The 15312-nt window shown below is 50.1% G+C and overlaps 1 protein-coding gene across 1 annotated transcript; it reads right to left on the reverse strand.

Annotated features, from left to right (window-relative positions):
• Positions 1 to 502: 502 nt before the first annotated feature.
• On the reverse strand, positions 503 to 4029 carry LOC120392379 (C-type lectin domain family 2 member D-like). The gene is made up of 4 exons (XM_039517094.1): positions 4017 to 4029; positions 2347 to 2555; positions 1458 to 1573; positions 503 to 694 (listed from the first exon to the last, which is right to left on the reverse strand). Exons 1-4 carry the CDS (start codon positions 4027 to 4029, stop codon positions 550 to 552), a joined length of 483 nt encoding a protein of 160 aa, XP_039373028.1. The 3' UTR covers positions 503 to 549.
• Positions 4030 to 15312: the final 11283 nt, after the last annotated feature.

A 15312-nucleotide genomic window follows, 5' to 3' on the forward strand; every position in this document is an offset into this window, starting at 1 on the left:
ATGGGTGCTCATGTGTGACAGCACAGTAAAAATCCAAATAAGTGAAAAGAAAAAATAATATCAGGGTTACACATGTTCATGAATGCAGTTTGATCGGTCAGATGTATATGAAGATGTACCTAACTTGCAGCCTACTCTCATTTTAAAAAATTACTGTGATTATGAATTCCTGTGTCAGTTTCCTTTGCCTTTAGCTCTGCTGTCACATTACAAATCAGTGATGAGGTAAACCCAGTGTCTCCAGAAAACAGCCACCTATAAGCATGCTCCTAAGGGGAAAAGGATGGACCTGGAGCAGGACATGAGGAAAACACTAGCTTATACATATGGGGTATAAGCAGGAGAACTGAGTAAAGAGGGCTAGTTAATTTCAAAAAAAAAAAAAACTTTCTTCTACAGCTCTGTTGTTTACACTCAAGCAATAAAATAAAGAAGGAAGTCCATCCCACTGCTTGAAGACAATCAGAACAGACACACAGACCTGGGACACAGACTGTCCTGCCCTGTCTTCAAGCTTTTCCAGATCACATTTAGATGATTCTCAAGCTTTTATATCCTAGGCAGTGCAGTTCCCTTTCCCACCGTATACGCGTCATGTTTGCTGCAGATCCAGTTTGTGAGTGAGGTGCACCTTGAAGAGCCAACAAATCCACCGCTCAGATATGCACAGTGTCCTCCTCCTCTAATTTCAAACCTGCAACACACAAGCCAGGAGCTAGAGTCAGGCAGGGTCTGGGCACTAAAACCCTCTTCAGGGTGTTAGTATTACTGGGGCAGTTTCAGAACCCAAAGCAGTGGTAACTGAACTGTTTCACGCCAGGCGGTGTCAGGAATAAGCCAATGGGAACACAGCAATTTTGCCTGATGGAAGATTAATACAAGTAAGCGTGCGCTTAACTACTATGTATTAGCTATTAAGCACACACACAGTTTAGGACACCATATAGTTACCCACAGACTGAGATGGTTTTAAGTAATCACCAGCAGGACTTCCAGGGGCCCTCCTTCCATCCCGCTGACAGGGATTAAGATGTCAGATCCTTTCCCAGAGAATAGATACCTCAGAAGAGTCCAAGGAAGCTTCTTTTAATGCATCAGCACAATAACCTCCACTGGGTTGGGTCACCAATTTTCTCAGTTTCAACAAACTAATTATTGCAAAACATTTAGTATTTTTAGCCTTGACAATATATTAGGGGCACCTAAACCCATGGTTGCTATTTACTTACTCTTTTCCATAGGTTTTTATTTTATTCTTCCATTTTAATTAACAAACTGCAAATATGCAGCTGTCTGAGCTTGTCTCACCAAGGCCTATGGTTATTCCTCGCGATGCGATGTTTGGTTATCAGCTGGCAATGGCACATACAAAATGGCTGACTACAGTGCTGCCATGTTCTGGGATACACGCAGGAATGTCAAATTCCAGGGCAACATTACTATATAGAGGGACTCACTGGTTGCTGAATTCGGTGCCATTGGCCCATTTCCAGGGCTGGTCCTGGTCCTGGTCCTGATCCCTCCAGAGGCCGAGCCAATGGTTAAGTTTGCCTTTATAGCGCAGCAGGAACGTCTGTATTAGAAACACAAAAGAAAAGGGACAGCATGAATGGGATCCTGAGATCATGGTACTGAACCTCACCTACCCCAGAGGGCTCTGCACAACAGGGAATCAATTTTTTCAAAGGGGACTGCCCACTCACATTCCAGGAGGCTGAGGTGTTCAGAGGAGGAGCATTCACCCTCTGCATTCACACTATACCTCTGCTCATCTCCTGATCACTCCCCCCACCTCCCCAACAATTTCCTGTAGGGGAGGGAAAGCTGCATGGCTCAACATGGGTGTAAGCTCTAGTCCCTCTCTGCAAGGCCACCCCGTACCTTGTATCCTGTCTCCCCATCAGTGGAGTGGGGCTAGGGCAGAGCTGGGCCGGGAGCAGAGCCGTGACCCTTTGCAGAGCCCAGAGGAGGTATACACGGGCATAAAGCAGGCATCCTGCTCAGCTGGACATTCCTCACACCCCGAGCATGGCAGCATAGCAGTGCCAGGTTCACAATCCCTGCCTCACACGCAGCCAGCCCCACTGGCCAGGCCTTGGCTGACCAGCCCAACCCAACGGAAGTGCTTCTCCTGCCTGGAGCTATGAAGGAAGCACAATCACATACTGACCACAGCAGGAGTTCAGCTGCTGGACTTTCATTCCCTTTGGCCTCCCAACAGGAAAGGGACCAGAGCTCCTTCTGGAACTACAGAGGCTCGGCCCTACCCCAGTGCAGCCATGTCTGTCCTGCCAAGCCCGGTCTAGGTCATTATCAAGCATCCGTGCTGGTCTTTCTCTCACCCACCATTTCCTGCTCGCTGTCAATCACAGCCAGGGAAGCACCAAGCGCAGAGCAGTGGCTCTGGCTGTTGTTCCAGTTCTCTTCAGCCTCGGAGAAATAGTAGCATTTCCCTTGGTATCCGACCCAGCCATCCAGACAACATTGGCCAGGAGGTGGATCCGGAGAGAGGACCGCAACGGAGCCAGGATGGGCAGAATATAGGGTTGCTATTCCTGAAAATGAGAAAGTAACGTACTAAGAGCTTGTCCCTTCCTGCATCCAGGGGAACAAGCCCCTCGTATCCAGGCCTCAGAGGTTCCTGAACGCTCTGCCAGATGCTCAGAACTTGAGCCCCAGTGGTGAATTCAGTGAGGCTATAACCGTCCCAGTGCCCTGCACAGAGAGCTAGGCCCAAAGTCAGACTTAAAGCAGGAGGATGCCAAAACCCAGTTAAAGATGGGAGTTCAGAATAATCAGCTGGGATGGCTATCCTGGGGCAGGGCAGGCTGGTTCTCTTCTGGAAAGGAGACACCCCCTTCTGCCCATAACCCTCCATAAAAGAGAAAATTCCCTCTCCCAAGCTGAGTTCTGATCCCAAAAGGGGAAGAGTGCCAAAAACTCCAGGAAGTCCATGAGGGACGTCACTATTGCTGATGCTTTTACATGGGAGGCGCCCAGATACTGAAGTGATGGGCAGGAAGATAAATATGCTCTGAAACTGGACTCTTCGTTTAGGTTCTCAGCCACAGCCCTTTGCTAAAAAAAGGCTTTTGCACCAAATAATAAAGCACCCTGTAGCTGGCACTGCCTCTCCTGACAGCAAGCTCAGCTCGGGACTGACTGAGGAGCTCACGGCATCATCTCCCTCTCCCAGTGAAAGGGTGAAGCTGGTAGAAAGGCAAGGCCGGCAGTCGCCTCATATCCTTCAGAGGGGTGGCACAACTGCCGCACAGCTGGGCGTGGGGTCTGAATTCAGTCCAGTAAACCCAATCTAGCTCGAGAGAGAGCCGGTATTTCACAACAGGGAGTTGAAAGTTTTCTGTTTAAAGCTGAGGTGGAGAGAATGAGAGACTGTGAGGGCTAAAGGGAGGAAACAGGATACAGAAAGTTGGCCACGGAGGGCTTGGACTCACCTGATAGATATCCTCCCAGAGCTGCCACCAGAGCTATTATGATCAAGCCCCAGACTGGGATTGTGACTTTATTTGCTAAGCAGAATGCAGAGTTAGCTCGATCACCTGAAAAAGAAAAGCCATTAATGGCACTGGGTACTGCTGGGGGAGGGGGAGGGGAGAAGAGGAGAAGGAATTGGTCATCATTAGTTACAATCAAGCCTGGTCTACACTGAGGAAATTTACAAGATCAGAAGGGACCACCATGATCGTCTAGCTGGACCTCGGGCACAGGTTCTATCTAGCTTTGCTCCCGGCTCCATCTGAGCTGCTTGCAGAAAGGGTACATCACAATGGTGAAAATCGCTCTGGCTGAGCTTTGTCCACCCTACAGATCCCCACTGGCCCTTCCATCACCAGTTCAACTGAAAACCAACGTTTGAACCCGTGGGAGTTTTTCTTTGTGTTTTCCCAGCACACTAATGGCTACAAAGTCGGTGCTGTGGCAGGGGGAAGGATTTAGCAATACGCTCCCTGCTCTGTTGCAGGATACATAAAGCTATTTTATTACTTAAATTATACCTGTGTGCAGCATCAACAGTCAGGTTCAAAATCTGTTGTGATAGGTGCTTTACAAACACCTGGGAAGATACGGTTCCTTGCTCAGAGAGTTTACAATCTGAGAAGACAGATGATCGGAAGGGATACCAAAATATACCAATATTTTTCTTCACCCCTTTCCCCTCCCAAAACCACCTGCTCCTTGGGCTTTTAGTTGAAGACATCACAGTAGCAAGTCTGGATAGGGGATCTACAGGAGGGTGTCAGGTAATTATAGATCAGTTCCACTTCACCACCACCACCACTGTCTCCCCCCTACAGTCTTCTAGGGCTGTTACCCAGAGTATGCCAGAGCTCACCAGGGCACAGAGTGGAGCAGGGATGGGAAATGTGTCTGTGTCGCAGACACACCCTCACTCTGCAGCCTCTGCCCCCTTGTCTGGGGATCAGAATCTCTCAGGCACTGTGTCCAGCTCCCTGCATTAGACCAGGTTACTCCAAGATCAGTCAGAGAGGCTGGCCATACGATTGCCTGACCCCCCCTTAGGGAAGGCAACGTATCTGATAGCAGCACCTTCCGAGGGGCTGAATACAACAGTAGCTGCAGGTACGAGCTGGGAAACTGCCTGATGGCATCTAGCAGAGAGATCAGGTCCCCCATGGGAAGTAGGATTTGGGGAGTCACACCCACCAATAAAATTACGGATTCGTTCTATATAAGTCTCCGTCCCTCTCCCTGTCATCCTGTATCCACTCTGATTACCTGGGCCCTCGTCTGGGTATCCACTGCAGTGTTCTTTGGGATCCTGTCTTTTCTTCATCTCCCCACTCAACACGGGGCACTGGGGGTCCTGTGCTGGGCTGTGATCAGTTTCCTCTCACCGGCTGCAGGGAAGGCCTCAGAATCAGTATCAGCAGGTACACCAGCAGTCAGTACCTTCCCACCCCACCAGCCCCACCCTAGAGCACTTCCAGAGAGTGTCAGGGTGATGCAAGAGGCAGACACGAGGACCGAAACGCAGACACCTCTGGGGTGGGGAGGGAGAGACAGCACCTCCACAGGCCGAGCACGCGCAGCTCCTGGAGGACAGGTGAGTGGAAAAGCAGCGTGCACATTATGTGCGGTGCTGTTGTAGCTGTGTCAGTCCCGGGATCCCTGTTATGGTCAGTTGGTAAATGTCACTCTTCCCCTCCCCTTCAATGTTAGCGAGGGCAACATGCCCCCATGCACAGGCACAAAGAGAAGGGGTTCGTGAGGTCAGCCGAGGAAAGATGCCCACTGCAAACACCTTCCATCCATTCTTCTATGCTGGTTACCAGCGATCTGACAGAGGCTGATGCCAGCGGCTCTGCAAAGCAAACCATGGCTTTACACTAGACTGTTGGCTACAGGAGGAGGGGCAAAGGAACGAGAGACCAGGGAGTGGAAGGGGGCATCTGCCCTGGCAGTGAGAGGGGGAAGGCACATAAATATCTTACAGCACCAGCTACAACAGTGTCATGCGAACACCTGTTCTCACGGTCAGATGGCATTGTAAATAAGAAGCGGGCAGCATTATCTCCCGTAAATGTAAACAAACTTGTTTGTCTGAGTGATTGGCTGAACAAGAAGTAGGACTGAGTGGGCTCTAAAGTTTTATACTGTTTTATTTTTGAATGCAGCTATTTTTTGTACATAATTCTACATTTGTAAGTTCACTTTTCATGATAAAGATATTGCACTGCAGTACTTGTATTAGGTGAATAGAAAAATACTATTTCTTTTGTTTTGTACAGTGCAAATACAGTAAAAGCTGTGTTATCCGGCACATTGGTGGAATGGAGGGTGCTGGTTAACCAAATATTCTGGGTAACTAAGAGTAACACTTACCCATGGAATACCAATTTTCAAAGAACTAGAATACAATCAAATGAATAAAGTATAAAATAGTAGACAGATACTCACCAATCCAGCAGTAGTAATTCACTGCAGAGTGGTTGGTTTCTTGAAGCACCTAGGTGTAAACAGGGCAAGTTTTCTATACAGGAGGTTATCTTATGACACTACCTATCCCTATGGGCCGCGCATGGTGTACACCCAGATCACTAAAAATACACTGAACACTAAAACTATACTGAACATAATTTAATCTTTCTTTGATGATTCAGAAGGCACTTCAGGATCTTGCAGTACCTCAGGGTCATCGTTATCAACATCAATTATCATTGTAGATGTAGAAGGTATAGGAGATAGGGTCATTACAGATTCAGCCCAGTGACACCCCGGAAGCTGCTTTTTTGAACAAATCCCTGATATCAGCTTGCTGACTTGTCTTCTGCCTCTTTTGAGTAAAAGCAGAGTGCAGAATGTGCAATTACATAACCTCCTGGGCCGTATACGAGTCCTGGTTACTAGACTGAAGATTTGTACTGGGAAATATCAGAAATGCTGGTTAATAGAGCTTTCCAGATGGTAAAGTGCCAGATAACACAGCTTTTACTGTATTTGTAATAAAAAATAATAATAAAGTGAGCACTGTACTCTTTGTATTCTGTGTTGTAATTGAAATCAATATATTTGAAAATGCAGAAAACATCCAAAAATATTTAATTAAATGGTATTCTATTATTAACAGCGCAATTAATTGTGTGATTAATTTTTTTAATTGTGCGATTAATCATGATTAATTTTTTTAATCGCTTGACAGTCCTAATAAAAATTTACAATAAGAATTCCAAATTAAAAATCACAGTAAAAACATAGGAAATGCTATCCTAGAAACACAGATGTCATTGCTACAACTATTAGCAACTACAACCAGGAGTCCTTGTGGCACTCCTCATTTTTGCTGATACTGACTAACACAGCTACCACTCTGCAACCTATTAGCAACTATTTACTTATAAATATTTTCAATGATTTGCTATTAAAATATAAATTAAATAGCACAGCCATCCATGTGCACAATGGTGCTAAGAGTAATAAAAATAACATTTTAAAAAGTAAACAATTAAAAGGAGAAAAACTATATTTAATACGGATTACAAAGAAGTGAGTGCCGTTCAGGGAATCACAGCAGCAAATAAAACAAATCTGTGACCAGTTAGGAGATTGTATGGAGACATATAAACTGATAAGAGAGTCGTCTAAACACCCAAAATGTGTGAGAGAGTTTTTTTGAGCGTGTACATAAAATATTCCACTGACTCAAGCAGCACCTCCGTACATTAGATCAGACAGAGAGGAGCTGCGTGCCTAGGCACTAGAATGCTCTAAGCCAGAAATGGGCAAACTACGGGCCACATCTGGCCCAGGGACCCTCCTGCCCTGTCCCAGAGCTCCTGGCCCGGGAGGATAGCCGCCGGCTCCTCCCCTGCTGTTTCCTGTTTCCCGCAGCCTCAGCATGGCACGCCGCCAGAGTAGTGAAGTGCTCTGTTTCTTACAATCTGTAACTGCTACCAGTATCACATTCCCACGCGAAGCAGTTTAATACAACTGCTCCTAACCCTGCCGCCAACTGCTTGACACCCTCCCCTCCCCGACCAGTCAATTTCCGCCCCCTGCTCAGACCCTGGCCAACCCCCTGCTCCGATTCACCCCCTTTGCCCCCTTTTAACCCCTGTCAAAAGCAGTCAGCAGAATCTTACGGCTAATACGGGCAGGGTGAAGGGCGGTGGCTTCCGCGGATGACCTGAGCCTGCTCAGTACCCCGTAAGTGGCACATTCCTATGGAGAGCAGCACTTTTCGATAATATTTTCACCTCTTATTACACTACGCCCCTCATACAATTTTGGAAACCCGATGTGGCCCTCGGGCCAAAAAGTTTGCCCGCCCCTGGTCTAAGCACACAGCAGCCAGCGAGAGGGGAAATAAAAAGCCCCTCTGCTCCACATGCTAGTTTTGCAAACACCGCAGGTGGCCCATCCCATCGGGGTAACTATTACCCCCTGCCCCTCCCTGTGCCAGATTTTTCCCCTCTGCCACCGTCTGGCAGCCCCTCACCCCGGGGCTTAACCCAGCTCCTTCCATCCCCAATTTTGCCCCTCTTCTGCCCCCCAACTGTTTGACCCCCCCATACAGTTAGTTTGCACACACACCCCCGCTCAGACCCTGCCCATTCCGTTCCCCTCCGATTTCCTCCTTTTAGCCCCCCCATTTTAAACCCAAGTGAGGGCAGAGGCGTTACCAGATGTTTCTGAGAAGTACGCTCAGTACCAGCCAAGCAGCAAATGCTGTGGGGCAGCGGCAGGGTGCTGCAGGATACCGGGGCGGGGGGCGGCTCAGGCAAAGGTTGGGGAGGCTCGAGCCCCACAAGCCCCCCCGCGGTCCTTGCCCTGCCCCAGGGCTCCCTGTCCCCAAGCGCGTCCCCGGGGTCGCTTCCTACCCGCTTTGCCCTCGGGCAGCAACACGCCAGTTGTGGCACCTCGTCCCCTTCGGCCCAGGCGGCCAGCGGGCTCCCCGCGGGGCGATCGGGCGTCCAGGCTCGGCAGTGCGGGGCCGGGCGGCGGCTTAGCAGGAGCCGGCAGCACCCAGACGCTCCCCTCCGCGGCCAGGACGGGTCTGAGCGAGCAAGTGAGCATGCCTGCTCCCTCCACCGGCGTCAGGAATCTGCGCATGCCCAGTGGCAAGGCTCGGGCCGCCCGCCAGGGGGCGCGGGTTCTGTTTACCCGCTGGTTTTCTCACTGCGCGCTGACTTTAGGCCTTTGGTACTATTGGGTTATCCGGGAGAGGGGGCGGGCGGAAGCCCGCCCCATGCTAACGGATCCCGCCCCCCCAGCCTAAGGGGAGGATCCACAGGGCCACGGAAATTAGGCCTTTGGTTGCAGACGGAAGTTCCTCCAAGTTTCACAAAAACAACAACGAGTCCGGTGAAACACCTTCCCACCCCCCGCACACACACACCCCACCACCTTTCCCTGTGCCACCGGGATGGGTCCTGCCTCTAGCGCCCGCTGGGCACTGGAGGAGAGCTGCCAGGGCATCCCAGTGCCCCCAGAGCCCAGCCCCTCCCTGCCCCCATTCCCCACTATCACCTGCTCAGCTAACGCCTCTCCCTGCACTGACAGCTCCCCCGTGGGTGCTGAATGCAGGCGCCAGCAGAACAAGGCAACTTCTCCGCAGCCCTCAGGGTAGGGGGGTAAAGGGATTGAGTCCAGGTGCCTGCCCCAGCCATGGGGCTGCATTCCTGGAGGGGACTTGAAGGGAACATTCCAGCCACCCCACACACAAACACAAACACACACCAGCAAAGGGGATGCAGCAAGCAGCTGAAGGGACAGAGTCCAGCTGCTGGGCTTAATTTGTAATGAAAGAGATGCAAGGGATCAAGGCAATTTTTTACATTCATAACTGATGCTGCAGGCCCAGAGGTGCCAGGGCTCTGAATTGCCGGGCCCAGAAGTGCTGGGGCTCTGAACTGCCAAGTCTAAAGATGCTGGGGCTCAGTCCTGGCACAAAGCACTGTCCAGCTGCCTTCTCCCTCCTCGAGCCCCAGGGGTTACGGAGACAGAATCCAGCTGCTCCTTCCACCCCCTATCTCCGTCCATGGGGCTACAGCCCTAGATGTTAAAGGGGCAGAATCCAGCTGCCTTTTCTCATCCCCAGCCATGGTTGGGGGAGAGACAGGTGCCCCATGTCAAAGGTCAGGAGCCCAAATACCTTGGCTGATCTGGGCCTGGGAGAGAGGGGACCAGTAGGAGCCTAGAGAGTGGAGTGTGTGTCAGGTTGAGAGTGAGGAAAAGGAGGGACAATTGAACCAGGACCCCAAGCTCAGGGGGCCACCGAAAATATCTGTAACTGGGGTGGAATGGAAGGGGGTGGAGTTCCAGCAAACATGATGCACCCCAGATTTTTCTCTAGACAGGCCTGTAGAGTGCATGTATGTGTGTCAGGAGAAGGAGATGTGACCTGATTTCATATTCTTGCAGCTGCATCCATTTTTCCCTTAACTGTGGCCTCACGGCAGGTAGGAATTTCCTCCCTGCGGGGAGAGAGTACAAGCTGGATCTTGCTGGGTAAAGCCAGTTTTTGGCCCCATTCTCCCACACTCCTGCTCCCTAATAAGAGAACCAGTCTAGATGCTCCCAGAGCATGAAAAAAAATCTTAAAACTGCCCCCAAGGCAAGTTCCTTCCTGACCCTCATTAGGTTGGCTCGTGCCCTGAAGTATGAGGGTTTATAGCCCTTCTCAAACTTTTTTAGTGATTACCAAAAAAAACCTTCAGTATTAACTCTGGATACTCACCTCACCCATATAAAAGTCCAATTATTCTTTGAATCTTGCCAAATTCTTGGCCTCAACAACATCCTGGGGCAATGAATTCCACAGGCTAATTATGCATTATGTAGCAGAGTATTTCCTTTTATAGTATCATCTGCTTTTCATCTAATCTTTTATTCCAGGTTGATTTTTAAAACCCTGATCCATTCCTCTTCTGCACAGCTGTGTTCATGGCACATGCCTATGGACCCAGCTACGTTTCTCCTCCAGTCTCACCCCCCCTCAGAGGGAATGATTCCTACCATCAATCCTGCATGGGGCTAACAGTGCGGCTCTCACACAAGAGGGGGACTGGCTTTGTGTTCTGGGTTTGTACAGCACCTAGCACAATGGGGGCCTGGTCCATCCATGGGGCTCCTAGGACCTGATGTAATAGAAAATAATAATAATAATAATAAATAAGGGGGAAGAAAAGTTTGATCGGATTCCCTCCTAAGCAGCTGGGAAATATCAGGCTTATGAATGTGCTAAAGAGACTGTGATGGCTGCATTACGCAAATACAAAAAAAAATGCTTTTGGAATGAACCCCTGGGTATTAAAAGGGAGGTGAATGACTTAGAAAAGTGCTGTAATTTTCACTCAGTGGCATGCAGTGCGTGTGTGGTGTGATGCCACAAGAACTGCATACACCCATCTTTCCATGTGCTGTGTATTTATACCTGCTACTGTATTTTCCACTCCATGCATCTGATGAAGTGGGTTTTAGCCCACCAAAGCTTATGCCCAAATACATTTGTTAGTCTCTAAGGTGCCACAAGGACTCCTCGTTGTTTTTGATGATACAGACTAACATGGCTACCGCTCTGAAACTACACCAGATAGTTAGACACTAACTCGAGACATTGCTAGAACGTGATTCACGTTTTATTTAAAAGGAGGTGCTTGTTTCTCACAGAAGGAGACGGGTTAAACAAAAGGCTCAAAATCAGTCTCTGAAATTTAACCCTTTCAGGGCCTTGAAGGAGAAGCAGTTGGGTCACTTATAAATTAGTATGAGTATTATGGTAGCACCTAGAGCTCAGCTCCGGAGATCAGGGCTGCGTTGTACTGAGTGCTGCACAGACACACAGTGAGAGACAATCCCATCCCCCCTCAAGATCAGGGGCCCCTTATGCCATGCTGGGGAGCTGGTCCCCTTGCCTCCAAACCCCTCCGCAAATTAGGTTTTTTTTTTTTTAATATTTGTGAAACTAATTTTATTGCAATTTTATACATTGCTGCAGTTGTCAGTGTGTTGCCCTGTGGAGCTGATCTTTTTTGTTTCTTGTTTCACAGTTCCTCCTGTGGGCTGCGGGAGGGGCAGGAAATAAACAATTCATGAAATGGAGTCTGACAGATCTTTGAAAACGGTGTGAGAAAACTCCAACCTGTAACTGCCATTTCTGGTGGGATCTGGGGTCCCTTCCAGCTCAGGGCCAGGGGGCACAGGAGGAGGAGTGGAGGGTGGTGTTGATAGCAATGTAGACAGATTATTAGGGAAAGTTTCTGGCTGTAACAACCACAGCACAAAATGTCCACTGGAAAGTGAAAGTGACTCAGGAACCGAAGGACGACAAAACAACACATTGTTCATCACACACACACACACACAGAGTTGTTCATCACAGAGAGCAGGGTTCCCCCTGAAAGCCTCCTATTCCCACACCCAAAGAATGGGCTCCATGTTCAGGAAAGGAGGTAGGGAGAACACGGGCAGGGATGGGTGGAAGAGATTGAAATTGAGGTGAGGAAAAGAAGGAGGGAGTATTGACTCATAATCAGTTTCCTTATGCACTTTGTCCTGCCATACACAGAGCGTAGAAGGGAAGGGACACGGTGTTTGGCTTACAGCCACCTGGTTGGAGACTGGAATCATTAATGGGAACTGACTAGAGCCTACACATGTTAATGGATAATCCAGAAGTGTCAATGGGCTAGGAGCAGGACACACATAAACACAGCCTGGTTGGCGCTGGAAAACAAAGGGAGGAGGTGCCAGGTGACTGTTGCTTAAGATTGCTGGCAGGAACAGAGCAGGGAGCCAGGGCCAGAGAGATACTTGAAGATGGATCTCAGAGAAGGAGAACTCGGCTTCTCCATGGCACCCACCAATATGAACTCAGGATTAAGCTGATCTTTCCTGAGTCCTGAGGACTCTCCGATGCTGGACTTTGCTCTGAGAAGTTGCCTCACTCCCCAGTAAGGAAAAGCCTCTCTCTGGCGTCTGATCTCAGTTTGACTCGCTGTTTACAGCCATGGTGAGAAACGGGGGGTGCTGGAGCCCGAAAGCCAGGCCAGGAGTCGATGAGGCTGCGTGGCCCTGCCCTTGTGGAACACATGGGCCCTGCCCATGGGCTCCCACAGACTGAATGGGTTACACCCAGGAGAACGTTTAAAAGCCAGGGCATAGCAAGGCTGGAACACCCCCATGCCAGGGGCTCTGTGTGCCCGCCCTTCCCCCATGCTAGGTTCACCCGGTCTTCCACCCCCGTGGTTCTGTGTTTCCCCCATTCTCCCCTCACCTCATTCACCTCCCCATGGCAAGGGTTGTATGTCCCCATCCCCCTACCAGCTCCCCTATTTCCCTCCAGCAGGGGTTCTATATACCCCTCTTCCCCCTCTCCCTATACCAGGTTTTGCCATTCTTTCCCCATGGCAGGGGCTGTGTGTGGCCCCATTCCCCTCCCCACGCCATACCTGGGTCCCCCAATCTCCCCCCCCCCAAGAAAGATTCTGTGTGCCCCATTCCCACCTCTCCCCCATGCCAGTGGCTGTGTGTGGTTTCCTTTCCCCTATATCAGGCTTCCCATTCTCCCCCAATATCGGGCTCTGTGTGCCTCCCCATGCCTCCTGTTACCCCCTCCCCCACCAAAGCAGGGTCCTCCAATCTCTCTTCTAGCAGAGGTTCTTCTGTGTCCCCTCCCCATGATGGATTTATGTCCTGGCCTTTAAAGAGTTTTCTGGGAGTATCCCATTAGTGCCAGGGATGACAGAGTCTTCCTAAAAGTGGGGGGGAACAAGACCCCATCCCCTCTGTGGCCCCACCCTGAGGCTCCTTGGCATGACCAAGCTGGAGCTGAGCTGGGCAGCCTGGGTCCCTCCATGTGCCTGAGTTGAGGAAGGCAGGGGGAGGCTGAGAGCAGCTCCTGGCCCATGTTCCTGACACCTGGGCACCCAGCAAGAGGTGGGGCAGGGGTCCAGGCCTGTGGGGAAAAGTGGGGCACCCCTGATTAGTGCATCACACTCCTGAGGGCTCACACTTGGCCTCCATGATTCCTAGACTGGCCTTCAGGCTCCAAAACCCTTGTTTAGAGCTATAATGAAGAACAAGTCCAGCCAAAGCCTGTCCCCTTTTCCAAGGCAGGGGAACCTTCATTCCTCACCTGGAATGCAGTGTCAGAGAGTCCTTAGGGAGCACGGGAACGATCACCTTCAGTCAGGTCCATGCTGGTGGGAGCCATGACCCAAGAAGCCCTGTCCCTGTCAGTCAGTCTGGAGCTGGAAAGGAAATGGGGTGTACCCACAGAACCCTGGAGAGAACGCAGTACTTGCTAGGCAAGCGACAGAGCAGATGATAAAAGTGATGGAGGATCAGACAGAGATGCTCAAGTCTTTGATACAGCTGCAGCCTGAGCACATCCGTGGTCGACCTCCATTGCAGCACATGCACATGTAAAATTCTTTGCCAACCCCACCCCGCTCTATGCCCACACATTCCTTTTCACTTCACAGCACTCCTGAGTTTCCCCATCACTCCACCCCCTGTCACAGCTTGAAGAATGCTGGCTGGAGCTGCACACAGTTGTGAGGTTTTACCCTTTTTAACAATAAATAAAGGCTGAGGTATTTAATGGTACAGTGTTTTTATTCTGTGTTCTACAAAAGCATATAGCAATCAATTCACGCTCAGGAACAGGCTTCTAAAGCATTGTGTTGCACGGATCTTTGGTCCCAAAATTGTACATGGATGTATCAGGGAAGCAACTCCAAAGCAGACATGTGTTAGTGCCCCTCATTGTCAAAGTGGTTCCTCAAAGCTTTTCTGATGTTAATAGCAGCCCTCTGGGCTCCTCTGACAGCCCTAGCATCTGGCTCTTCAGACTGTGCATCCAAGCGCTCTGCCTCAGTGGTCCGCACCTGAGCAAACATTTCACCCTTAGATTCACACAGATTATGCAAAGTGCAGCATGCGGCTATGACCACGGGAATATTATCCTCAGTAAGGTCTAGCCTGCCATTGAGACACCTCCAGCGAGCTTTCAAACGGCCAAAGGCACATTCGACTACCATGCAGCACCTGCTCAGCCTGTTGTTAAAATGCTCCTTGCTACTGTCCAGGTGTCCTGTGTAAGGTTTCATGAGCCAGGGCTGTAAGGGGTAAGCTGGGTCTCCCAGGATTACTATGGGCATTTCCACATCCCCCACTGTGATCTTGTGGTCTGGAAAGAAAGTCCCCCTCCTGCAGCTTTCTGTACAGGCCATTGTTCCTGAAGGTACGTCATGCACCTTTCCAGACCAGTCTGCATTGATGACCGTCAAACACCTCCGGTGATCCACGAGCACCTGCAACACCATGGAGAAGTATCCCTTCCTACTGATGTATTCAGAGGCAAGGTGATCTGGTGCTAAAATTGGAATGTGTGTGCCATCAACGGCCAAACCACAGCTAGGGAAACCCATCTCTGCAAAGCCATCCACTATTTCATGCACATTTCCCAGAGTCACAGTCCTCCACACCAGGGCACGATTTATTGCCCTGCACACTTGGAGTAATACAGCCCCGCCCCCAACAGCAGACTTCCCCATTCCAAATTGATTTGCAACTAACCGGTAGCAGTCTGGATTCGCCAGCTTCCACACAGTGATTGCAACACGCTTCTCTACCAAAAGGGCAGCTCTCATTCTGGTGTCCTTGCGCCGCAGGTCAGGGGACAGCTCAGCACAAAGCTCCATGAAGGTTGCTTTACGCATCCTAAAATTCTGTACCCACTGGTCGTCATCCCACGCCTGCATGACAATGCGATCCCATCGATCTGTGCTTGTTTCCCTAGCCCAAAAGTGACGGTCTGCTGTGTGC

This window comes from Mauremys reevesii, unplaced genomic scaffold (assembly GCF_016161935.1).
Source record: "Mauremys reevesii isolate NIE-2019 unplaced genomic scaffold, ASM1616193v1 Contig1, whole genome shotgun sequence".
In the NCBI taxonomy this organism is placed as follows: Eukaryota; Metazoa; Chordata; order Testudines; family Geoemydidae; genus Mauremys; species Mauremys reevesii.